Consider the following 25,989-nt stretch of genomic DNA (forward strand, 5'->3'; position numbering starts at 1 on the left):
TCTCAGTACTGAAAGGTCAGGGGGGAGCTAGCCGCAGAGAGAGGCTCATTATCGGAGCAGGTCCCCCGACTGTGCCTACCGGGCTGGAAGCAGCGTTCATTACCACCCAACTGAGACCGAGTAGCTTGAGCTGGAAGTGGAAGTTAGTTGCAGGCAGAAGGGATTACGACAGAAATGACTCAACAGATGAGGACAGCAGGCCTATAACTGAAGTTAGCAAGGCTAAAGCTATATGGCTTGATTCAGATTTTACTTTATGTAGCTAACTTGGCTAATTTAGCTATTTAATACACCGCCTGATAAAAAAAAAAGTCACTAATTGGATTTAAGTAAGTAAATGATGTGGGGTTGGTTGATGCTGCAGTTGGTCTGCAGGTTTAGGTTCAGCAACAGTATGTGAGTATCTGAAAAAAAATGAGGTCAGCTGACTACCTGGATATACTGAATATAGACCAGGTTATTCCATCAATGGAATACTTTTTTCCTCCCTGATGACACGGCCATATTCCAACATGACAATGCCAGGATTCATGGGGCTGGAATTGTGGAAGAGTTTAGGGTTCAGGGAGCATGAGATCATCATTTTTACACATGGATTGAAAGCGAATCTTTGGGATGTGCTGGATGGAGAAGAGCTGCTTTGTGCAGCGGTTGGTCAGACTCTACCATCATCAATGCTGCTGCTGCAAGATCCTGGTGAAAGATTAATCCAGCAACACTGGATTGAAATAAATCTTGTAACATTGCAGAAGCGTATTAAAACAATGCCACAGTGAATGCATGCAGCAATCAAAGCTAAAAACGGTCCAATAAAATATTAGAGTGTGCGACCTTATTTTTGGTGGCGACTTTTTTTATGGCCAATTTTTTATTTTTTAGGAATTACAGTTTTGTTACTTAGGTACCCCCCCAGTGGCAAGGAATGCAGAATTAGAAGGGTCCACTTTTACCAGCCACCTTACTTTCTGCTTAAAATACCCTATATTAACTGTTCAAATATATATACCTAAGCTTTTATTTTAATAATAACAACACATAATATTAACATAATATTGGTGTCTGATAATGTGTGTACTAATGCATATTGCATAATGCATAATCGCTGGGATTATTTGTGTGGACATCTTCTTTGCCTGTGCCACCTATTGGAGACAAAGCGTTTTTGCACTGTGCCTATGGGATTCAATGGCTCCCCGTTGTGTATAATGACAGTTTTAATTATTAATACCCCTTTAATCCCCTATGCACCTTATAGTCCGAAAAATCTGGTAAGTAGTTCTCCAGTAGGTATGTAGATCTTAGTAATTATGTAATAATTGATACATTATTACATAATTGATACATTGATACATTAAGGACTAAAACATGACGATAAGCCTGACCATACTAGTCAACCATTATGACAAAGCTTGACCACCAGAACAACCAGCAAGACCAATAATTACGCCACTAGATAAACAGCATGTCAAACAAGACCAAGCATGACCAAAATCAAATGTACTAATTACGCTCTGTCGGTCATTAGCTGCTAAACAAGCTGGCCTAGCAATATAGGGTATTTTTCATCTTGATTACAATCTTTCCAACGTCCTTGACTATCAAAGACCAACTGGTCTTAATCTTATGGAACTTACAGTCCTAGTTCTGTCTTTTTGCCTTTTTGTTATGATAGATGTGGTAAAAATGATAGTAGGAACTAGAGGCAGGCGATATGGCCCTAAAATAATATCACGATATTTCATGGTATTTTATTTTTACGATAACGATACTCTTGGCGATATAAATTAACAATTTTTTTTTCAAGAATACACTACTGCAACAAAATGACAATTTTGACAAATTATTTTATTATTGCATACGATATTTATGTCACACCCCTGCCTGAGATATTAAAAAATACAAGAATTTGATCAGATTTGTAACAGAAGTCAATGATCCAGAATATTAATAATACTAATAATAATGCACTCCAAGTATCGCCATATATCCAGGATTAAAGTAAAATAAATGATACTGTACAGATATAATCTCTAGTATATAGTCTATAGTAGATATATAATGGGAAATGGGAACAGTGTGATTTTTTTTCTTTTGCTAAAAACAGTAAAAAAGTAGTACCATGATGTGATAATTAGGGGTGGGTGATATGGCACAATATTTTTAGGGTATTATATCGTTCACGATCCTCAAAAATGTTGGCGATATTATCGCGTATGATACGAAATGGCACACCCCTAGTAGGAACTATCATCATTACCACAACTAACTGTCGTATTGCCATTATTGTAACACTGTATGATTGTGTTTTAGCCAACTGTTGCTGGAAAAATGCATGATGTCAAATGGAAAGTTTGATGACTTTCAGTTTCTATTGTCATTTTTCCAATTCCTCACCATGTTTCAATCTATAATCTAGCCTTACTGTTCTTTAAGTAACACTTAGCCTAAAAGCACTAACATACCTTAAAATCAATGGCAATTAGCCATTGCTAACTGGGTCTTTATTATCACTCATTCACTGTTAGCCATGTCAGCACGTTTCAGGTGAAGTATCCCTTTAAGAGGCTCTTGGACGAGTGCAGGAAGGTTGAAGGCACTCCGAGGGGACGAGTGCGTCCGGATAATCGCACAAGATAGACCGCCTCCACTCTCTCTCAGCCATATTGAACCTCTTCACAACTGCGCTGTAATTTCATTGACAGCGCACAAGTGACCATAATTTCACCACTGACTTGATTTAAGTGCTTATGAGAATGGAGGCGACTGTTATCCTATAGTCTACAGATGGAAGGGCGTAATTGAATTAGCTGGGCTGAGAGGAATGGGTGGTTTCGCAGGGTCCAGCCCTTAATGTCTCTCTCGCACTAAAGAGAGTGAGTGCTTCAATCGTTTTAACTTGTTTTATAAACCCAGGTGCCGGTCCGGGCCTCAGGAACATGAGCAGGGTGGGCTGAGAACAAGGCACGTAGAGGAAATGTCACCTGGCTTGGACACATCATTGTACAACTCTACAACAAATCGATTTGCTTGAATTAATGCATTAACCCTTAGAACCCTACAGGCGAATTTTCCATCCAAAATTGCACCTTGTTTTCTCAGCTTAATTACTCAGGAATCCCTTCACATATAAACATAATCCATATATGATTAGAAAGGGCAGAATTTACTCTTTCTAAAAATAGTGATAGTGACATCCCAGTGTGGTAAAGCTATAAATCTACAAGAAACCCTTTGAGAAAAACACCTAAAAAAGGGAAAAATCTCCTTCCCCAACCAATATTATTTACCTTTAGTGCTTCAAAGATATTTATATGATGTTTCAATCAAACCAAATAATATCAGTAAATATCAGACTCAAAAGTGTCCACAGAAAAAGTGTGAAACTACCTGCTTTACTCAAACTAAAGCTAGGTATGGGGTGCGCACTACTTTATATAGTTTTTATTTTACTTGCTCATTTTTACTCAGTAGTTATTTTGCACTAAACTTTTTTTTCATTAATTTAGACTAAAAAGTTTACATTTTTGTATATAGTTTTCTTTGTGTGTCCTGATTAAAATACTGAAAGGTATAGGCTGCTCTGAGTGTCAGGTGTTTAGTATCTACATGTATCCTAGAGGTGTGATTATTGATTATCAAGAGAAATAAATCTGCCTGATGCCGTTTCTCCATGTATTTTATCAAAGTAATAATTAATTATCCATGTAATGAAGTATCATCAATAAGTTTATGCTTTCAATTCTTCATAAACACTCTAGTCTTACCATTTTTGAGTCTATACATTCAAAAATAAGTAAAAAAAAACAAACAAAAAAAACAGGTGCTTGGTAAAATTTGGACCAAAACATGATCAGTTTCAGGAAAATATAACAATTCTGCTTCCTTTTACATTTTAAATGATTCTATTTTTGAGCAGCCGTATGTCTTCTGGAGTAAAAGAGATCAGGGCATGTGTCTGTCTGATATACTGTAATTACTGTGTTATAAGACCTGAAAGAGGAACAGACAAAAACGAAGAAAAAACACACCCAAAGAGCCTCGGGTTCAAAGGGTTAATACTCATTCCTCAGATAGAGCAGAACGGTTGAGCCCAACTGTTGGAAGTGTTGGAAGTTTCCCACTTACCAAACCTTCCCAGGTTTTCTGCAATGTTCGGCTCCCCATTTGTCATCCTAACGAAGCAGGCAGGACTTGTCGTATTGTCGTAGAAAATGAACGCTCCAATTCCAGATTAATTTGTTGCAAAAGAGTGGACCCTTTCAACCCTTCTGCTAATGAGGGTGGTGTTCTGAATGGGAAAGACGCTGCCAAAGAGACGCAGCATTATTTATAGTGGGCCTTTCCCTAGACATTAATTACGATGCACAAGAAATAACAAACACAAAGTATATATAATATTAAAACAAACCCAAGGCGTTTCTTTGATCTCCATGGACGGTTTAGTTACTGTAAACCCAGGGTGTTTTCACTATTCAGCATTGATTTGTTGATTAGCTTCAATTTCAAGGTGACAGAATCTCCAGAACATGATTTCTCACCGGACTAAAGTGAGATTAGCTCATTTTGGGCATGATGAAGAAAGATTTAAAAAACTCATTCAGACTTTCAGACTTTTAATGAATGAATTCACATGGGTGTAATTAACTAGAACTCACTGATGACACTGTGAAAAAAAAAAAAAAAAAACAAGAGACCACTTTAAAATGATGAATTTCTTTGATTTTACCAAATTGAAAACCTCTGGAATATAATCAAGAGGAAGATGGATGATCACAAGCCATCAAACCAAACTGAACTGCTTGAATTTTTGCACCAGGAGTAAAGCAGCATAAAGTTATCCAAAAGCAGTGTGTAAGACTGGTGGAGGAGAATATGATGCCAAGATGCATGACAAAACTGTGATTAAAAAACAAGGGTTTTTCCACCAAATATTGATTTCTGAACTCTTAAAACTTTATGAATATGAACTTGTTTTCTTTGCATTATTTGAGGTCTGAAAGCTCTTTGTCTTTTTTGTTCTTTCAGCTATTTCTGATTTTCTGCAAATAAATGCTCTAAATGACTATTTTTATTTGGAATTTGGGAGAAATTTTGTCCGTAGTTTATAGAATAAAACAACAATGTTCATTTTTCTCAAACTTAAACCTATAAATATCAAAATCAGAGAAACTGGTCTCTTAATTTTTTCCAGAGCTGTACATGTTTCTTGGTGCAGACGTGCCTCTTTCCTTGACATGCTTCTACAATGATTATGATGCTATTATTAGTAGATGTAGAAATATATTTTAATATTAAGATTAAAATATTAAGGTACAACTGGGCTGGAAGTGCTCTACTCTATAAAAACGCTCTCGGGGGCTAGTTTAGGGCCGAGTACATCGTGATGATAGAATAATAATGGCTACACAGGATATTTGGCAGTGTTAAATCAACACTGTTAGTGTTACATCAACTCTTATTAGTGTTACATTTTAAATTTTGAAAAATCTTAGTTTACACAACACTTTTAAAGATAAAGATAGTTAGTCAAGTAAAATGGTGAGTAAATGAAATTCACAAAGCAAGCACTTTGTCAGTATGGTAAATCACCAGTGCACACATATTTGATAAGAACGTGACTTTTAATGTCTTTGAAGGTGTTTCATTAGTTCCTGAAGATACTGTATATCATTACATTTCTGAAGACTGATCAGAGGGTAAAAGTCTCTCCTGCAGAAGTGAAGCTTCCTGACAGCTCATTCAGGAGCACTAAATCACCATGATTGACCTTTTACTCTTCCAGATTAGAGATCCTTCAATCTTTCACTCTCCCTCTCCCGCTTTGTCTCCAGCTGAGAGAAATGGATTGCCCTTTACATACATTAACTAGCTTGTGTTTTATTCATAGGCGGCTCAGAGATTACTAACAGGACTGACCAACCGTCCTTATTTATGATGACTGGAATGCACTACAATGCTATTATATCTCAGCCAAAAAGATATTACAGATGCAGTGATGGAAAGGTTTGATTGAAAATGCTAAATTTCACACATCAGAAAATGACCATATGAATTGAAAAGACTTTAAAAAGGCTTTATGATAAACTATGCGATTTATTGTACATACATAATGTTTTTTTTATTCACAAATAAACCCAAGAAAAGGAAGATTTGTGAAATAACTTATGGCTGAATTAGGCTTTGGTGGAAATTAAAAACATCAAATACAGCGGCATATACAGGTGCATCTTAAAACATTAGGATATCATTTAAAAGTTACTTTATTTCAGTAATTCAGTTCAAAATGTTATTTTTCACAGAAAAATAAAATTATAATACATTTAATGACTATTACAACTGTATCACTATTATACATTATAATAGTAAAATATAATACAATATATTATATTTTTGTACAATTAAAGTATAATAATTAAAATATGTGCAATTAAAATATAATATCCAAATCCTTCGCATAACATTTAACACATTAATCACCAGTAATGTTACTATCACTTTTACTATCAATATTAATATATATCTGCCTTTTTTTTACTGTCAGGCGGTGTGTGTTAAGTACACTAAGCACAATTTAAGTAAGACTTTTGTACTATTTTTGTACAATTAAAGTATAATAGGTATGAAAAAGTTGTTTTATTTTAGCACTCTTTAAATATACTGATTAATAATGTGGCTACAAGTACACTTTAGTGCACTATAGCATAATAGTGCTCGGTGTATTTTAATATCCCTTATAAATATATATATATATATACATATATATATATATATATATGTATATATATATATATATATATATATATATATATATATACAGTTTGGTCACTCTTTCTCTTTTTCAATGACCATTTACATTGTAGATTCTCACTGAAGGCATCAAAACTATTTTTAATTAACACACGTGGAGTTTTATGTACTTAACAAAAAAAGGTGAAATTATAAAAAAAAAGACATTTATATTCTTGTTATATTCAATAAAATTTAGACACAGTATTACGGGGTAAGTAGACTGCACTGCTTTAGAATGTTGGTTCGAGGTGATGATGTCATCAGCAATTCGACTGGCTGAGTGTTTTAAAGGTGATGATGTCATCAGCATGTTTTAAAGGAGATTCCGAACCAGCATTCCGCCGGGTATAAATAGCTGTGCGCTGGAGTTTTTTGTCAGTTGGATGGTTCGTGTTGGAGAGAGCAGTTTGAAAGAATAGTGCTACCCATAGCTACAGACAACTAAAGATGGTGCAGATGCTGAAAGCGTTAATCGTTCCAGGTGTGCTGGCCGTCGCCGGCTGCTGCTGGTGGTGGTATAGCTCACAGAAGAAAACTCGAGTTACCAGCCAGGTCAGTGAGGAGGAGGAGGAGGAGGAGCTTTCTTCCTCTAGTGCAGAAGAGCAGTTTGCTCTGTGTGAGATTTCCATCTCAAGCCCAGAGGAGCGCCCCCTTCAGGACAGTGATGAGAAGGAGGAGGATGACCTGTCTTCATCTAGAGACGATGAGCAGTGTGCTCAGTCTGAGACTAGAGCACCTGTCTCAAGCCCAGAGGAGCGCCCCCTTCAGGACAGTGAGGAGAAGGAGGAGGATGACCTGTCTTCATCTAGAGACGATGAGGAGGAGGAAGAGGAGGAGGATGACCTGTCTTCCTCTAGAGACGATGAGGAGGAGGAGGAGGAGGAGGAGGATGACCTGTCTTCCTCTAGAGACGATGAGCAGTGTATTCAGTCTGAGACTAAAGCACCTGTCTCAATCCCAGAGGAGCGCCCCCATCAGGACAGTGAGGAGAAGGAGGAGGAGGAGCTGTCTTCCTCTAGAGACGATGAGCAGTGCGCTGAGTGTGAGACTAGAGCACCTGTCTCAAGCAAAGAGGAGCGCCCCCTTCAGGACAGTAAGGAGAAGGAGGAGGATGACCTGTCTTCCTCTAGAGACGATGAACAGTGTACTAAGTCTGAGACTAAAGCACCTGTCTCAAGCAAAGAGAAGCTCCCCTTTCAGGACAGTGAGGAGGAGAGGGAGCTGGCTGAGCTGTTTGCTGAGTGTGAGGCTCAGGGGCGTAGCAAATTCTTTGCCATGTACATGCGCAATAAAAAGAAAAGAAAAGAAAAAAGAAAAGAAAGAAAAGAAAGAAAAAAGCATAAATAAAGTTTTAAGCTAAACTCTTATTACTGTTGTTATGTTTTATTAATATTGAGATCACATTTATTTAACATGATTATTCATTGGCTTTGATAACATTGTGAATTTATTGAGCATAAGATTCTTATGTAACTAAGAACATAAGCATCAAAATATAAAACAGAATAAGAAAGTTAAATTAAATGAAAAACTAATAATAAATAAATAAAAACGAATTAAATAAATAAATAAATAATAATAGCAAAAAGATAAACTAATAAAAAACTAATTTAAAACAGTCACATGCTTTCTGATGGTGGTTAAAAACTAAACTCAACAAGCTTCAACATTTCCTGTCGTGAATTCCAGCTCGCTGGCAGAGGTGTCAATCGTTTAGTTGGATTGAGGTGATCGTATCTGTTTAGTATTTTGCTTACATACCTGGTTGTTCTGGCGGGTATTTCATGTCTGTGCAGTTTAATCTGATTTATATATATATATATATATATGTGTGTCAATCATTTTCGACTGCAGCTAATCAGATACTACACTTTCGTTGTCAATCTTTTTATTAAGCCAATCATCAGACAGACCAAGCTATCCATCATTTTTTACTGCAGCCAATTACCTTAACAGATCTGTCAAAAGAAGGCGGAAACTGCGGTGCTACCGGTTTAAAAAACGCTAGTTTAAAAAAAAAGGGATATTAAAATACACCGAGCACTATTATGCTATAGTGCACTAAAGTGTACTTGTAGCCACATTATTAATCAGGATATTTAAAGAGTGCTAAAATAAAACAACTTTTTCATACCTATTATACTTTAATTGTACAAAAAAAGTACAAAAGTCTTACTTAAATTGTGCTCAGTGTACTTAACACACACCGCCTGACAGTAAAAAAGGCAGATGTATATTAATATTGATGTGTTAAATGTTATGATAGGGAGATAAAGATGCATAATGTATGAACTTAAGTCGAGTGTAGAAATAATCATTTGGCAGTGATTAGAAGTTTCCATTGGAAAAGGGACCAAAAGTAAGTTCATAGTCATTTAAAAATTGAAAAGTGTTAATGGGCTCTATAGTTTGATTATATTTGCTTCCCCAACCTAAAATGATTTGCACTGATAATCGGGAAATCGGTGGAGGCTACATTGTAACAAAACTATGTCAGATTTGTCATACATATATATATATATATATATATATATATATATATATATATATATATATATATATATATATATATATATATATATATATATATATATACTGTATATACACACACACAATTTAATGCAATTACTGCAATACAGGAAAAAAAAAAACACGAAAGTGCCGTTCCAGAAAATTCCGAGAATTTTAATCTTTGATTTAAAAATAGGCAGGACTAACTACAATAGCACAGAAATGTGTTTAAACTGTTAATATAGTATTTTGTAAAATACTTATACAGATTCAGCTTCACCGCTGTTCAGAAGATTAAATAGCGCTATGTTTAACCGGTAGCACCGCAGTTTCCGCCTTCTTTTCACAGATCTGTTAAGGTTAAGATTGGCTGCAGTAAAAAATGATGGACAGCTTGGTCTGTCTGATGATTGGCTTGATAAAAAGTGATTGACAACGAAAGTGTAGTATCTGATTGGCTGCAGTCGAAAATGATTGACACATGCTCCGTCCTTTAACCACGCCCACTGGGGCTCCGTTCTGCAGCATTACATAGATGACTCCTTATAGGATGTTAAATATACAATGATTTATGATGATTTATATATTAACATATGTATAGCTCTGGTGACTGATGGTCCCTTGTCGCATGTCCCCTGAGATACGGCCTACATATGAGAGCTGGAGAGGCCTGTGATGCCTCTGGTGCTGTCACTTTGAAGCAGACCTACTGGCTCCTGAGGAAACCCCACCCTGCCCCCAACACACACCAACACATCTAAACACAGAACGAGGAACAAACTTCACCAGACTATAGAACCAAGATGTGTCAAATTGCAAATATACTTCACAAATGATGGTTTGAAATGGATGGATGAGGAACAGTTCTTATTTTGGGGGCAAAATCTTGGAAACACCTGAAATTCAGTCTTTTTTCATTATTTTTAAATTGTCTGTGAATTTATACTAAAGTCATGCAAACTATTAAAAAAACATATGTAACAAACCAGATTATTTTATATTTTTTTTATATTTTACATTCTTCAAAGTAGCACCTCTTGCTTAGATAGAGAGAATTTTGCACATCTTTGCTGAATTTTCTCAGTCACTTTTATGAGGTAGAGTCAGGCTTTCAGTTAACAGCTGTGCTGAACTTATCAAGAGTTAATTACTTGAATTTCTTGCCTCTTAATGTGTTTGAGAGCATCAGTTGTAAAGTAGTGAAGAGGTAGAGTTACAGGTATACAGTGAATAGCTCTATTTAAGTAATGTTCTAATCCATATTATGGCCAGAACTACTCAACTAAGTAAAGAAAAAAAATGCTGTAAGAAATGAAGGACAGTCAACTCGAAACCTTTTAAGAACTTTGAAAGTATCCTCAAATGCAGTCACAAAGACCATCAAAAGCATTATGATTAAACTGGCTCTCATCAGGACTGCCCCAGGAAAGCGAGACTAAGAATTTCCTCTGTTGTATAATGATAAGTTCACACTTTTAAGTGTTCCTTCATAATCTGGATGACTTCAGTATTCATTTAGAATGTAGGAAAAGAAAAAAAAATTGAATGAGAATGTGTGGCCAAACAAAACTAAACAAAAAATTGGATACCGTGTTCTAACATTGCTAAAGTAGACTTTTAACAGTGTGGATTTTGCTTAAAATATCTCTTTTGATTCTACTTTGTAAATTTCTGCATGTCCAGATTTATTGGATGTTCAGTGTCAAATTGTGAAAAAGTTCAAGGGGTATGAATCCTTTTGCAAGCCACTGTATGACCAAGAATTGCCCTATATGAGTTTTTTTTTTTTTTATTCCTGGTAAAAACCAGGAGCCAGACTGTGATGATTAGACAACTGGGTCAGAACATCTCCCAAACATCAGGCAGGTCTTGTGGGATGTTCCCGGGATGCAGAGGTTAATACATACCAAAAGTGCTCCAAGGCAGGACAACCGGTACACCTGCAACGGGGTCATGGGTGCCCAAAGCTTATTGATGCAGGCGGGCAACAAAGGCTAGCTAGTCTGGTCCAATCCCCCCCAACCCCCCCAAAATAAAAAATAAAAAGAGCTACTAAAAATACCTTCTAGCTGTGTGGGTCAGAGCTGGTTTGATGGCACAAAGTGGACCTCCGCAATATTAAGCGAGTGATTAGGATTTATGGTTAGGCTGATCGTTGTCAGACAGTAATCAATTTTCCCACACAGCCAGACTCTGTCCCAGAGGCTCAGGAGGCTGCACATCTTTTTGTGAACGCTGTACGTCTCCAGAGCTGCAGCTTCCTGTCAAGGCAAAGCCTGTCTTGCCACACCGCATGTAGGTCAATTCAGTGTCGGCCTCCCGGTGCCGTCATTAACTATGCGCACAAAGTATGTTTTTATGTTTCAACTCTCAAAGCATAAAAAGGATGAGGACAGAAGGTTATACAACCTTAAATACAGTATTTCTACCCCCACAAAGCTCATCCTCACCAGCAGAACATTCAGAGGTTCATCCCAAACCAGAACAGCCCAAAATACTTCAGATTTTCAACTTTTATATCACATGTACAATGAAACTGAAACACCTGTCATTTTAGTGTGGGAGGTTTTAGGGCTAAATTGGAGCAGCCTGGTGGCCAATCTTCATTAATTGCACATTAAATACACCAGTAAGAGCAGAGTGTGAAGGTTCAATTAGTAGTGTAAGATCACAGTTTTGCTCAAAATATTGCAATGCACACAACATTATGGGTGACAAACCAGAGATCAAAAGAGGACAAATTGTTGGTGCACGTCAAAGACAGCAAGTCTTTGATAGATCAAGAGCCACGGTATTCAGGGTAATGTCAGCATATCACCAAGAAGGACCAACCACATCCAACAGGATTAACTGTGGACGCTGTAAGAGGAAGCTCTCTGAAAGGGATATATATATATATATATATATATATATATATATATATATATATATATATATATAAACTTTACCTAAATCTGCTACTGTCAAAATATAATTAATAAAATCATAAAATTGGTTATTTCCTGAACTTTTTTAAATCAATATTTTCCTGAATACAAATCAAACAGTTCTTGTGCTCCAAACCTTTAGTTTTGTTATGTTTGTTTAGATTTTACATCTATTTTCAAACATGCAGAATGAATTTGGGTTGATTCCTTTTACTAATCTGAAATTATTAAGGAGTGGAGTAGAGAGTTAACAGGCAGCTTCTCTAAGTGTTCTGTAGGAGATTTCAAAGCCCTCAAAGTTTCAGAGTGTAAATAAGTTATTTTACTGCAGAAAAAAAGGGTTTTGCATCACCTGCACCTGTAGCTTGTATATAGGACACAGCAGTTTAAGGGGCCCATGAATTAACTGTGATTATCTACTACTATTGTTTGGAAAGCTGGGTTGCTCTAATCACAATCAGGCCTGATTACTGACAGACCTGTAGAATCAAGAAATCACCTAAATAGAACCAGTCTGACAACATGAAGCAGCTAAAAGTTCTCAAAAAGCAGCACATTATGCCCAGATCTAAAGAAATTCAAGAACAGATGAGAAAACTAAGTCACTAATAATCTATTAGTTTGGAAAAGGTTACAAAGTCATTTCTAAAGCGTTGAAACTCCAGTGAACCACAGTAAAAACTATTATTCACTAATGGAGAAAACATGAAACACTGCTGAACTTTCCAAGATCTAGACTAGAGAAATTACTCCAAAAGGGCATGAACAACTCATCCAGGAGGTCCCAAAACAACCTATTCAATAAATAATTCAATAATAACAAAGAGACAAACCCACAAAGGTCCATCTTACATTTGCCAACAAATATCTTAATGGAAAAAAATGTGGTGTTCTGTTATATCTGCCATAAAAGAATGCCTGGCCATCAAATTGTGACCTTAAACTCAGGTGTACCTTGATTTAGACAATGATCTGAAGCTCACCAGCAAATCTTTTTTTTCCAGCACTGTATATAAAAAAACAAACAATCCAGCACATCATTAGAAGTGCATTCATTAGTCTGATAGAGAAGAACCCAGAACAGTACACTTTTTGATTTGCTGTAGTTGTCCTACTGTGCAATGTCCTCCTGAGTGCTTTATGTAAAGGTTTTTCTTTTTATAACTTTCTTTCATGTTTATCTGTCAATGTTGCTTTAAGCAGAATATGCAACTGAAGTCATTTTTGCTCTTTTATAGCATAAATCAGCACATTTTCTCTACTGTAGCCAGTTGCTGGCACACAAATAGCAGTTTTGCTAAGAAATGCACCTTTTTCTTACTGAGCCTGTTTAACCCTTGTGTTGTCTTGCGGGTCAGAAGTGACCCGCTACCATGTTTAGCTGTAGAACAAATAACCTTTAACTATCTTTTTCCAACTTGAAATTTTATGACTTTTCCTAAAGGCACCCCATCATTAAAACGAGTGATACTTTGTTTTTTGTTTCCATGTGGGCTGTACACCACTAGGGTACAAAGATTGTCTTACAGTATGTGTCATTTTTGACCCATGAATTATAAAAGCATTTTTACCAGAAAAAAAGTATAAAGGCCACAAACAAACTCTAATACACACAAAAACAAACTTTCTCTAACACACACAACATCAAACATCATAAGGATGACAACAGTGTATTCAGCTGCCCATGTTCAGCACATTTCATCTCATCCATCTTTCTCCTGTTTATCACACCAGCTTTTGCCGACTAGAAATCTTAAGTTCAGATGTCAGTCCTGATGCTGTCAGACTGCCTGCTCTGAACTCTGAACTACACAAAAAAGACTCCAATTCCCAGCATGCACTCACACCAGACTTCCCTGACTCTACGGCGTTCCCTCTCTCCCAGTTACTGATTTATTGCACCTGTCCTGTCTTGTATATATACCCCTCAGTTTGCTCTGTCCCCTGCAGAGTACTGAATCTAGTTTTCTCGCTCTTCTACAACACATTTCCTTGTCGATTGCTTTTGATTATAACTTGTCTTTGTTTCAGTTGTTGAGATTCTACACATTGAGCAGTTCATGTTAAGGTTTAGGTATTGAGTTCTCTAATTGCTACACTATGTTGACAGTAGCCCTATTCGAAAAAAAAAAAAAAGATTTAAAGTATTTAAAGTAACATTTCCTCAACAATTTCATTAGTTCAAGACGTTAGATTATCTGAAAGGTCTTAATAAGATAAAGTTTGTCACACTTGATGCTTCTATTAACCACAATAATGATTTAAATATGGATCTTTAGTGAAGCAATATTGTTTTTTCTAGCACCCTCATTTTAAGATCACAGTGTCTTTTGTCCTTTAAGAGCAGAAAACTTCACAGAGTCAGGGGATCATCCTGTTACTCAATTAGCCTTTCAAATATTCACAGTCCAGAGCCTCGATATTATAACGGAGCAATAACACTGAAAGGTGCCAGCGTCCAAACAGCCCAATTATCATAATTTCACGGCCAATTAGCTCATCTCCATTTTTATGGTTTAAAGAGGATACTTTTAAAACACAGCGGTGCCTCACTCTCTTATTACGTAATTATGAATGATGAGTCTAATGAAGAAATAATGAAGAAATAATCCGCTTTAAAGCTGCCCTCACAACAAACGACACTAATGAAACTCTCGCGCTCCTGTTTCCTTTCCTCCACCACTCTCTCTCTCTCTCTCTCTCTCTCTCTCGCGCGCGCGTTTGAGGTCTGAGCTTAAATTCACCTCCGTTTAGCGCCGGCACCGCAGTGATTGGGCCACCTCGTTCCTGTAATTGGACACTAAAGGGGATGAAAGACCCCTTCTGGCACACACATACTGAAATTGTGCATTAACTTTTATCACTATTCTAATATCATTCATAAGTTTCTAGCCCTCACTAGCTTTACAGTGAAGCACAGTTCCGGCCTCCCCAAGGCTTTAACTGGAGCACTAATAAGACATAGGAAATAGAGGAAATAGTACTCATAACTTATTCTTGTCTTGAATATAATATTAATTATAGTCAATCATAATGTATTATAACAGGTCTTTGTGCGCTTTAAGTAAAGTGACAGACTTTCATTGTAGGACTAGATTATTAATGATAGAGATATACTATTTTAACATATATATTATAAGCACAGCTTATAATGTATTATTATCACAGGTCATAATGCTTAACAAACATGGCTATAATGGCTTATGCACTTTTCTAAACATTTATAGCCATGTTTATAATGCCTTATGAATGCATTATAATATGTTATGAATGTGGTTATAGCGTTTAATAAAGATGACATTCATAGGAAGTGTTACCCAAATACATAATAGATTGCAATATAGAAAAAAGTAAACTGTTGTTATCACAATACAATTTTTCTACATAATGTTTTAAAGTATAGAATGTAAATAATGATCAGTGGTTCTCGAAAAATGGATGGACATCAGTTAAAGTGAATCAATGGGAGGAAGTAGGGATGAAAATAAAATGACAAATAAATGAGTGCAGGTCATATAAGTTGAGTGAAATGGTTCTCTGTAATGATGAGGCTCCATCCTTTATGTTTGGGATATGTTGGGGTTGGGATAATTCAGCACCTTGAGCACAATAATACTCTTAACTCTATCAAATCCTGACAGCAATGCTAATGCTAATGCTAATATGAACTAGTAGAAAGCCTTCCCTGAATAGTAACAACAAAACTCAAACAAAATAAAAATACAATCTTTTTTCTTACCCTTAATTGTGTAAGAAACAAAGAATGACTAGGTTTCAGCCATGCATGAAGTATATACAGTATATAATATATTTTAATATTTTTGCCTGTTATCAGTGTGTTTAACCTCTGTTTTGATCCTAACAGCACAGGTGTTTCTGAGTTTTATCCATAACGGACCGATGCCGCCACAGGCTTCATTCCAAACAAGCCAGAACATGCTTCATCAGGTGTTTAACGACCGAGACCAACAACAAGTGGAATCAGGTGCACTCGGTGCTGTTTGGGGAGAAGCTGTGTGCTGAACTGGAACAATGGTCATCACCAGCATGCATGAGCAGAACAGACAGCTGTGGTTCTGAGCTATTTTCAAACACACAAGTGTAATTTGTGTCAACTAAAACTTTTTTTTTTTTTTTCTGGCTCATGTGTCTGCCCACAACAAGCTCCACACGGATATGTTATCTGAGACTGATCTTCTGCAGCCCAGGTCTTCAAATCTGGACCTTGAGTTCAATTTTCAGTCCTGGATTTTGTTCTTGATCAATGTTAACCCTTGTGTGGTGTTCGGGTCTGTGGGACCCGTTTTCATTTTTCATCAAATGATACTAATTTTTTATTTTTTTTTCTAACTCAAACTCATTGGCATTGGCTCATTTTTGGTGAAAAACATATATCAAAACACATTTTCGATAAACACACACTGTACACCCCCCCTACACATTTATATTACATACAGTATGTTTGGCCAAGGGCTAATAAACATTGCTTCATTTGTAAATTTGAAACTAAACAAATTTTCTACTCATATATTGAGTTTAATTCATTTTCTTTTACATTTTATTAAAAAACTAATAAAAAAAAAGAGTAGCACTTTTTGAAAGAAATGTAACATAAGAAAGGTAAAGGGCAAATATTAACCATGTAAGCTGTTTATATTGCTTGCAATTTAGGTGAAGCAAGCATGTGTAAAGCATTTTAATGTAGAATTGCTTATTTTTTCTGAATTAAATACAATAACAAAGTAAACGAGTAACAAAAATAGGAAAAACCCCACAAGGGTTAAGAGAACAGTTACTGCAACTGACTGGTCATGTAGTGTCACATCTTCCAATAATAATGTCCAATAAGAAAAAAGTCCAGGACTGAAAACTGGATTAAAGTCTGGATTTTATAAACCTCTTTTGGCATATTTATGAATGTATTGTAGTTCTTTTTATGAATTTATTGTAGTTCATTGTAGTTTTTATTCGTCAATGTATATATCTCATTTCAAAACATCCAAAAATATAAAAATAGTATTGCTTTATTACTTTATTACTTTCAGTAATTCAGCACAAAATGTGAAAGGTAAAATATATTATATATACATGTATTTCACATGGAGTGATCTTATTTAAGCACTTATTTATTTTATTGTTCCTCCAGACTCTGCTCCTCTGGTTTCCAAATGAAATGTAAAATTTACTGACGATTTTTTGAGATGCACTAGTATATTAAAAATACACATATATTGATTTTCCTGGTTCAAAAATATAACTTATTTGTTAAGCTGAGCAAAATACACACAAACATACACCACACAACCAGTCTTTCATGTACTTGAAGAAGAATTGCAACAAAAAACAGTTCTGGGAGGCAATGGTGGAGAAATGTTTGGACCAAAATAATTGGAGATATGATAAGGAGTCGACATTTCACTAAGATTATGTTTAGCTAAAGATTAAGGTGTAGGTTAAAGTAATCATTGTTCTTACTAGCCCACCGCATTTCTGTAAAACCAGCGAGCTGATTGGCTGTTTCTCCTGTAAAAAACTTGAAAAATCCTTGAACTGGCTCCGTGATTAGCGTTAAGAGATTTTCAATTCACACAGCAGCCAGTGGCCTGTCTCCTCATTATTAATCCAGCTGAGCTGAGCGAAACGATTCGGGGCTACTGGAAAATTATTCGGGGCTAAAGCTCCGGAAGCCCAGACCAGTAAAAAGCTCACCTAGAGCCTTATATAAAACACAGAGAGAAACACAATGCAGGAAATATCTTACCGCTGTGACGTAGAGGATATCTTTGCAGAGTTTAGTTTCCCTGGGGAAGTCGGGCAGGTCCAGGAAGTTGTCCACCACCACCTGTCCAATCAGATCGTGGCGGGAGAAGCGGTCGAAGTCGTAGACGCTGAAGTGCAGTTTGCGCATGTTCAGCTCGGCGTAGGCCACAGGAAACAGGAAGACCTCGTCGAACACGGGGTTCAGAGTCTTGCGGTGCACTTTGGTCTGATGCTTGGTCTTGCGTTCGGGCAGTAGGTAGATTTTCACGTACGGGTCCGAGGTTCCTGAGAAGTCCTTGGCGGGCAGATCCTCGGCCTTGTGGATCTTTACGATCAGCTGCTCCAGGTCGCAGTCGTACTTGAGGATGAAGTGGAGCCGACCGCAGCTGTCCGCTCGCCTCCCGTCGTCCGTGTCCACGGAGCGCTGCTTGTAGAGTTCAGGTTTAATCCGGCCCAGACCCGGACCAGACAGAGACTCCTGCCGCTGGAACTGAGCCGGGTTGAAGTCGGGGTTGGAGAGGTTCATCTGCCTCCGGATGGAGTTGTGTCTGCAGCAAGTAGAGATCAGAGTAGAGAGTCTCATATTACTTTGGTTTGATTTTGAAATTTATACTAAGTAACTGATAAGAAAAACAGGAATACATATCATCCCTGTCCAATACATTTTTAGTTTACTACATAATTTAAACACACAAACTGTCCCTTACACTGTGGCAAAATTTCTAGATAAATGCACCAGTAGTAATTAACTATTAATTCATTCATTAATTAACTATTTTTACATTGACTATCATTAAAATTTAAGTATGTTTTAGAGATAAAACACACTTAACTTTTAATAAAAGTCAATGTAAAAATAGTTAATTTTAGGTAACTCTGGAGAATTACTACTGGTCCATTAAAAAAAAGTTTGGCACAGTGTAAGTGACAGTTTGTGTGTTTAAATAATGTATTAAACTAAAAATTTACAAAAATGGAAATACTTGTTTTTCATTGGACAGCGACGATTTTGCTATTTATTGTTATATGTTTGAGTAAAATGAACATTGTACTGTATGTTTTATTCTATAAACTACAGACAACATTTCTTGCAAATTCCAAATAAAAATATTATCATTTAGAGCATTTATTAGCAGAAAATAACTGAGCAGAAACGGCTGAAATAACAAAAAAAAACAAAAACATGCAGAGCTTTTAGACCTCAAATAATGCAAGGAAAATGTCACCTAGTATTATCATCTAGTATCTAGTCTCTACTTATCTAGAGTACGTCTTGAGACTTTCAAGAATTTTCTCATAACTAATTTTTTCTGCTCTTTCTGTTATTATTTCAGTGTTTTTTATAGGAAAAAATCTGACAGATATTTTTTTCCCAGCTCCTACTTCATCTGTTCAACATGGTGTGGGTGTAATAAAATTAGCTTAAATTAAATACATTACATTTTCTGATTCATTTACTGCTTTTAATACAAAATCAAGTGTCTATTTAGTGCTAAAGTGTAAACAATGCAAACAATGATTTTATTTATTTAATTATTTATTTTTATTTATGATTTTTTTTTTACTTATTAGCCTAGTTTAATTGATTCTTTAAGATCGATTGATCACTGTGCACCTGCATATTTGTAAAGTGGTATTTTTAATAACAACAGCTATTCTTTACAGCTAGTTGCCCCTTTGCATTATTTAGCAAGGCTGTAATTATTTTCCAGCAGGGGTGCAACATCTGTCAGGCTGCCGGGATGGACTAGGCAGCTGTCTGATTAACAGTGATCAAAATAAAGCTTTATAGAGCTCACAGCGAGAGAAATGCCAGCTTAGTTACTCGAAATATGCAAAAGCAGCAGTGTTTGCTCTAATGATGCTGAATAATAAACTGGAAACACAATCAAACTTTTGAGACTGAGGTACAGATTTTGCAGACACAGTAATTACATCATTTTATGCTGTAGTTTAGTTTGTCAGACGAAGCCAGAGGCATACACATAACCTACATTACCCAGCTAATGTGGAAAAAAAAAATCTCCTTGCACATTTTACAACACTCCCACCACCATGTTTAACAGATGATGACTATAATAAAGGTTAAGGATGATGCTTCGAACACTCAAACATCTAGTATTAAAGTTAATCTTGAGGCGTTTATGTAATTATATCATTCTATACTGTATTTTGTCAGTCAAAGCCAGAAGCCTACACTTAAACTACATTACCCTGCCTTCCTGATAGAACTCAAACTAATGATCTCCTGCCTTTAGACAGGCCAGCAGTTAGACAGTTGCATCACACTAGATCTGTAAAAGCATACACTTTTCTGCGTGCAAAAAAAAAAAACCCAAAAAGGTAATTTTATGAACTTATGAACCAATGTGAGAGAGGCCTTCAGTTGCTTAGAAGCTACCCTGGGGTCCTCTCCAAACAAGCTCCATCTAGAGATGGTTTGTAACCTGTCCAGCCTTAACAGAGCATCAACAACAAACATTTTTTCTGAGGTCCTCAGAATCCACTACCACAAACCTTTGTTGTGAAGAGCAGACTTTGATAGATCCCTGTTCTTTAAATAAAACAGTCTCCACCTACTCACACCTGATTGTCATCCTATTGATTAAAAAACACCTTACTCTAACTTAACATTTAGACTAACTGCTAATCCTAAAGATTCTCGTACTGTTACCACTCTCTATTACGTAATATTGGATAATTTTTCTCAATAAATAAATGACTAAGTAGTGTTGTAGTCAAGGCCGCTAGAGCTGAGTTCGAGTCAAGACCAAGACTTTTTAGTAGTCGAGTCATAGTCAAGAATGAGACTAGGAAAAAAACAAAACATTTTCTCTATTTAGCTTGTCATTAAGGTTAATGAGCTCATCACTAGCTTTAGTTTTCTCCTTGGTAACATTAGTTTTACAGTTTACATTTAGCTAGCTTGTCACTATAGATAGCTAGCTTGTTGCTAAGGTTAGTTAGCTTGTTGCTAGCTTTAGTTCTCTCCCTGGGAACACTAGTGTGTTAGCTAGCTTGTCACTAAGGTTAGCAAGCTTGTTGTTAAGGTTAGCTAGCTTGTTGTTAAGGTTAGCTAGCTTGGTGCTAAGATTAACAAGCTCGTCACTAGCTTTAGTTCTCTCTCCTGTAACATTAGTGTTAGCTAGCTTGTTGCTAAGGTTAGCTAGCTTGTTGCTAAGGTTAGCTAGCTTGTTACTAGCTTTAGTTCTCTACCTGGGAACACTAGTGTGTTAGCTAGCTTGTCACTAAGGTTAGCAAGCTTGTTGTTAAGGTTAACAAGCTTGTTGTTAAGGTTAGCTAGCTTGGCGCTAAGATTAACAAGCTTGTCACTAGCTTTAGTTCTCTCTCCTGTAACATTAGTGTTAGCTAGCTTGTTGCTAAGGTTAGCTAGCTTGTTACTAGCTTTAGTTATCTCCCCGGGAACACTAGTGTGTTATCTAGCTTGTCATTAAGGTTAGCAAGCTTGTTGTTAAGGTTAGCTAGCTTGTTGTTAAGGTTAGCTAGCTTGTTGTTAAGGTTAGCTAGCTTGTTGTTAAGGTTAGCTAGCTTGTCGCTAAGATTAGCTAGCTTGTTACTAGCTTTAGTTCTCTCCCCGGGAACACTAGTGTGTTAGCTAGCTTGTTGTTAAGGTTAGCTAGCTTGTTGTTAAGGTTAGCTAGCTTGTCGCTAAGATTAACCAGCTTGTCACTAGCTTTAGTTCTCTCTCCTGTAACATTAATGTGTTAGCTAGCTTATTTCTAAGGTTAGCTAGCTTGTTGTTAAGGTTAGCTAGCTTGTTGCTAAGATTAACCAGCTTGTCACTAGCTTTAGTTCTCTCTCCTGTAACATCAATGTGTTAGCTAGCTTATTGCTAAGGGTAGCTAGCTTGTTGCTAAGGTTAGCTAGCTTGGTACTAGCTTTAGTTCTCTCCCCGGGAACACTAGTGTGTTAGCTAGCTTGTTGTTAAGGTTAGCAAGCTTGTTGTTAAGGTTAGCTAAGATTAACCAGCTCGTCACTAGCTTTAGTTCTCTCTCCTGTAACATTAGTGTGTTAGCTAGCTTATTGCTAAGGTTAGCTAGCTTGTTGCCAAGGTTAGCTAGCTTGTCGCTAAGATTAACCAGCTCTATGAACTAGCTTTAGTTCTCTCCCTGGAACCATATTTATCATCGCAAATATATGAATAGAAACATCAAGATTGCCGTCATGTTCATGCACCCTAGAGGTTTAATAATTTGATTTAACCAACAGTAACTCAGCACAGGACTTACCGGACGGATGAGGTGGGCTCGGTGACCTGCCTCTGCACGCGAGCGATGTGCACGTGGTTATGCTCCTTGATCTTGGTCTGGGCCTCCAGATGGATGTCTGGTGAGGTGTGGCTGATCTTCATGGCCGACTCCGGCAGCAGCATGGGTCCGGAGTTCTCCTTGGCGAAGTCTGTGCTGTACTCTCGATCCAGGAGCTCCTCCTCGATCAGGACAGGCTGCTGCTCGCCGTGCTGCTCCTTCAGGCTGGCCGGCAGACAGCGGTCCCGCCATGGCGCCCAGAACAGCTTCCAGGACACGAAGAGCGAGACGCCGAACAGAGCCAGGCCACAGGATGTCACCATCAACGACAGGAGACTCACCGACACATCTGACCACAAAACACAGATAAAAGGGGAATAATGAGAACTGTTTGTTTGATGGGAAAGAGTTGATAATGCTAATGCTAATGCTAATGTGATGTGTTCCTTGCCATGTGCTCTTTAAGCACTGACTTTGGACTTTGGGCACCAGCAGATGACATGTCTCTCAAAACCATCACTGATTGGTGAAAACTTCACACTAGACCTCGAGCAGTTTGGACTGTGTTTCTCTCCACTCTTCCTCCAGACTCTGATCCCTTAATTTACAAATGAAATATAAAATGTACTGATGATCAGTGATGGTTTGGAGAGACATCCATGTCATCTGCTGGTGTTGATCCACTGTGTTTTATCAAGTCTAAAGTCAGTGTAGAGTTTTCTGGAGAAAACTGGAGAGTTTTATGGAGATGCAGATTTCATTTTCCAGCAGGACTTGGCACAATGGCCACCCTACCAAAAGCACCAATTGGTCTTAAATAATATTCTAACTTTCTGAGACACTGATTTTTTAGTTTGCATTGGCTGTAAGCCATAATCATTATGAATATACTCATTATGATAAATTACTGTTTATTTATTAAATCAAAAATAACACAAAATACTATAAATCAAAACTCGTAATAGAGATTGGCACCATACTGATTGACAAGCATGGACTAGACGGTTATAAATCCTTCAATTATTAAGGATGAGGTGGGATAATGATCATCCAGTACCCTGGTATCATTAACACTCCGGCCAGTGAATGCAATCAAATCCTCACAGCAATGCTCTCAGCAAAATATAGTATTAAAATTATTTTCCTTGACATTTGAGATGATTTCTCCAACAAAATAAACTTTTTTTTACTCTAGAAGTATATAAAAAAATACAAATTGAACCTGTGGCATACCTGTGAAGTCTCCCGTTTTGGCCGGGAAACCGTCCTCCCGTATTAGTATTTTCCCTTAAATTTCCCGTATTCTATTAAAAGAAAAATATATATATATATTATTGAGGAGACAGGGCACTGACCGCTCTATGTCTCTTAACCAATCGTGGAGCCGATTCAAGGAGAAAGTCCCGCCTTTCAGGAGAAACAGCCAATCAGCTTGCAAAGGAGGGTCAGTGTGGGGAAGCCCCCCCCCCCACCCCCCTGTCGCTGTGAGTTCAGGCAGCTAGTCGGAGCTGCTGATGTTAAAACATATCTGGATATTCAGCGATTTTTCTAACAGAAAACTAACGGTAGGCTAATCATGTAAACTGTGATGAGATTTTTCTGATAGCTGCTTAAAAATACTCGTCTCCAAAATAAAACACACAGATTAAACCTTTTAAAATAAAAAAAATACAGCTTGTGACTCAGTTTAAGCAGAAATGTGGAGAGGACCGAAATTAACTGAACTAATCAGGGGTGGAGTGATCAAAAGGAAGAAGTATTAATTAAAATGTATTGTGCAGGCCCCTTAGGACTAATTTTTTACTGATGGAACATATCTGGTCCATGTCCTTTTAGTAAAAGCTGATGATACTATTTTTAGGTCACCAACAGTAATTTTGCAGAATTTGTGCACCTTTTGTTCAATTTTAAATCCATTAAATAAATAAAAAATATATCATATAAAAGAGTGCATTTATTACAAAAAAGACATGAAATCTTAATTTTTTAAAAAATATATAGAAAAGGGTTTTTAATTTGGCTGTATTAAAAGAATGACATATGTAGGAATGTCCACAACATTTCAGATTCTGATAATCGTTAAATTGTTAAATTGGTTCACTTGTGGTTATTTTAGATTTTTTGTAAACCTGTCTTAAAATGTAAGGGATACTGAACCTTCGTTGGGCTGGTGGGACGGCTTTAAGCGTACAGAGGAAAATATCCCTTATTTTTAAATCTAAAACTTGACAGGTATGACCTGTGGTGTTGCCTCAAGTGCCAAATTCAAAGTTCTTGGGAACCATTATTGATGAAAAATTTAAGTTGGAAAGAGCAAATAGACTGAGTTAGTAGAAAAATAAATAAATAAATATATTGGTATAATAAGGAGGGTTAGTTATCTGGTAACTTGGTATCTGGTCTTCTTACTCTTTATTATAGTATTATTTATCCATATCTTTCATACTGTAACATAGTTTGGGGGAATACACTTTTTTTACTAGTCTTTAAAAAATTCTGTTTCTTCAGAAACTACTTGTTCGTATTGCAACACGATCAAATTTATTCACGCCATCTGCTTCTTCTTTCTATTTATAATATTAATATATTTCAAATATGTATTTTTATTTCCAAAATGTATTAAAATTATGGAAATATCCCAGAGCAATTCAAAATTACTTTTTCTTTTTTTTTTTTTTTTACAAATGCAGAGCTTCATAAATATTCAAATCACCAGTCTTTAGATCTTCATCTTCCTAAATTTCTCTCTTGTAGAGGTACATTTTTGATAAGATATAGGGGGACAAAACTGATTGATGGAATGATTTTAACAATTTAGAAAAAAAAATCTGTAAAACATTATAAAAGATCATTTTGATATTTTTGTATAAACATTAACTGTTTTTGTTCTTTGTGTTACTGTATATATAGTTGTAATCTGATATTCTTTTGTTGATGTTATGTTTATTATGATAGATTATTTTTATATGTTTAAGGTAGAAGCTTTATTTAAGCTAATTTTATTTTTTTTACCTCTACCTGCACTGTATTTTATTGCTATTTGCACCTTGTGTCTGTTGTTTTTTTGTTTGTGCGAAAACAAAAATATAAAAAAGTCAAAATTTTAATATTCATTTCTTGTTTTCTCATTTTCTATCTCTCTATTTCTCTTCCCTTTTTCATCTGGTAACTCCCCTACCACCTCTATGTGATTTGTTCACACACTCTCTTTCCTCCTCCCTCTCTCTCTCGCTCTGCTTCATTCATGCCGTCTGGACTCTCTCTCTCTCTCTCTCTCTCGGGACACTAGCTCTCTGAATTAGGCCACACAGGCAGAGAGGGGCTTTTAGTGTGGACTGAATGAATCTCACTCTGACGGCTCTTCTCACTTCCGTCTGCTCTTCTTTTACAGACCATCAGAACACACACACACACACACACACACACACACACCGTATTTTATCCGTGCTCCTCAGAGCCCTGGAGATGGGGGATGAATATTACGAGAATGTGCGAATGATCAAAATGTGCCTTCAAACAATGTGGTTGAGACATTCATTTGCGAATGCCTATTAGGACAGTCCAGACAAGCAAAGAGAGAAAGAGAGAGAGAGAGAGAGAGAGAGAGAGAGAGGGAGAGAGAGAGAAAGAGAGAGAGAGAGAGAGAGAGAGAGAAAGAGAGAGAGAGAGAGAGAGAGAGAGAGAGAGAGAGAGAGAAAGAGAGAGAGAGAGAGAGAGAGAGAGAGAGAGAGAGA

The 25,989-nt window shown here is 36.7% G+C and overlaps 1 protein-coding gene across 1 annotated transcript in view; it reads right to left on the minus strand.

Moving 5' to 3' along the window:
• syt9b (synaptotagmin IXb) overlaps nt 1-25,989 on the minus strand; it is a 58,672-nt gene that overhangs the window by 15,869 nt on the left and 16,814 nt on the right. Inside the window, exons 2-3 of the mRNA XM_022683818.2 lie at nt 22,238-22,604; nt 17,989-18,535 (exon numbers count right to left, since the gene is read on the minus strand). Coding sequence (XP_022539539.1) covers nt 17,989-18,535; nt 22,238-22,604 — 914 coding nt within the window. The remainder of the gene's footprint in view (nt 1-17,988; nt 18,536-22,237; nt 22,605-25,989) is intronic.

This window comes from Astyanax mexicanus, chromosome 10 (genome assembly GCF_023375975.1).
Source record: "Astyanax mexicanus isolate ESR-SI-001 chromosome 10, AstMex3_surface, whole genome shotgun sequence".
Lineage (NCBI taxonomy): Eukaryota > Metazoa > Chordata > Actinopteri > Characiformes > Acestrorhamphidae > Astyanax > Astyanax mexicanus.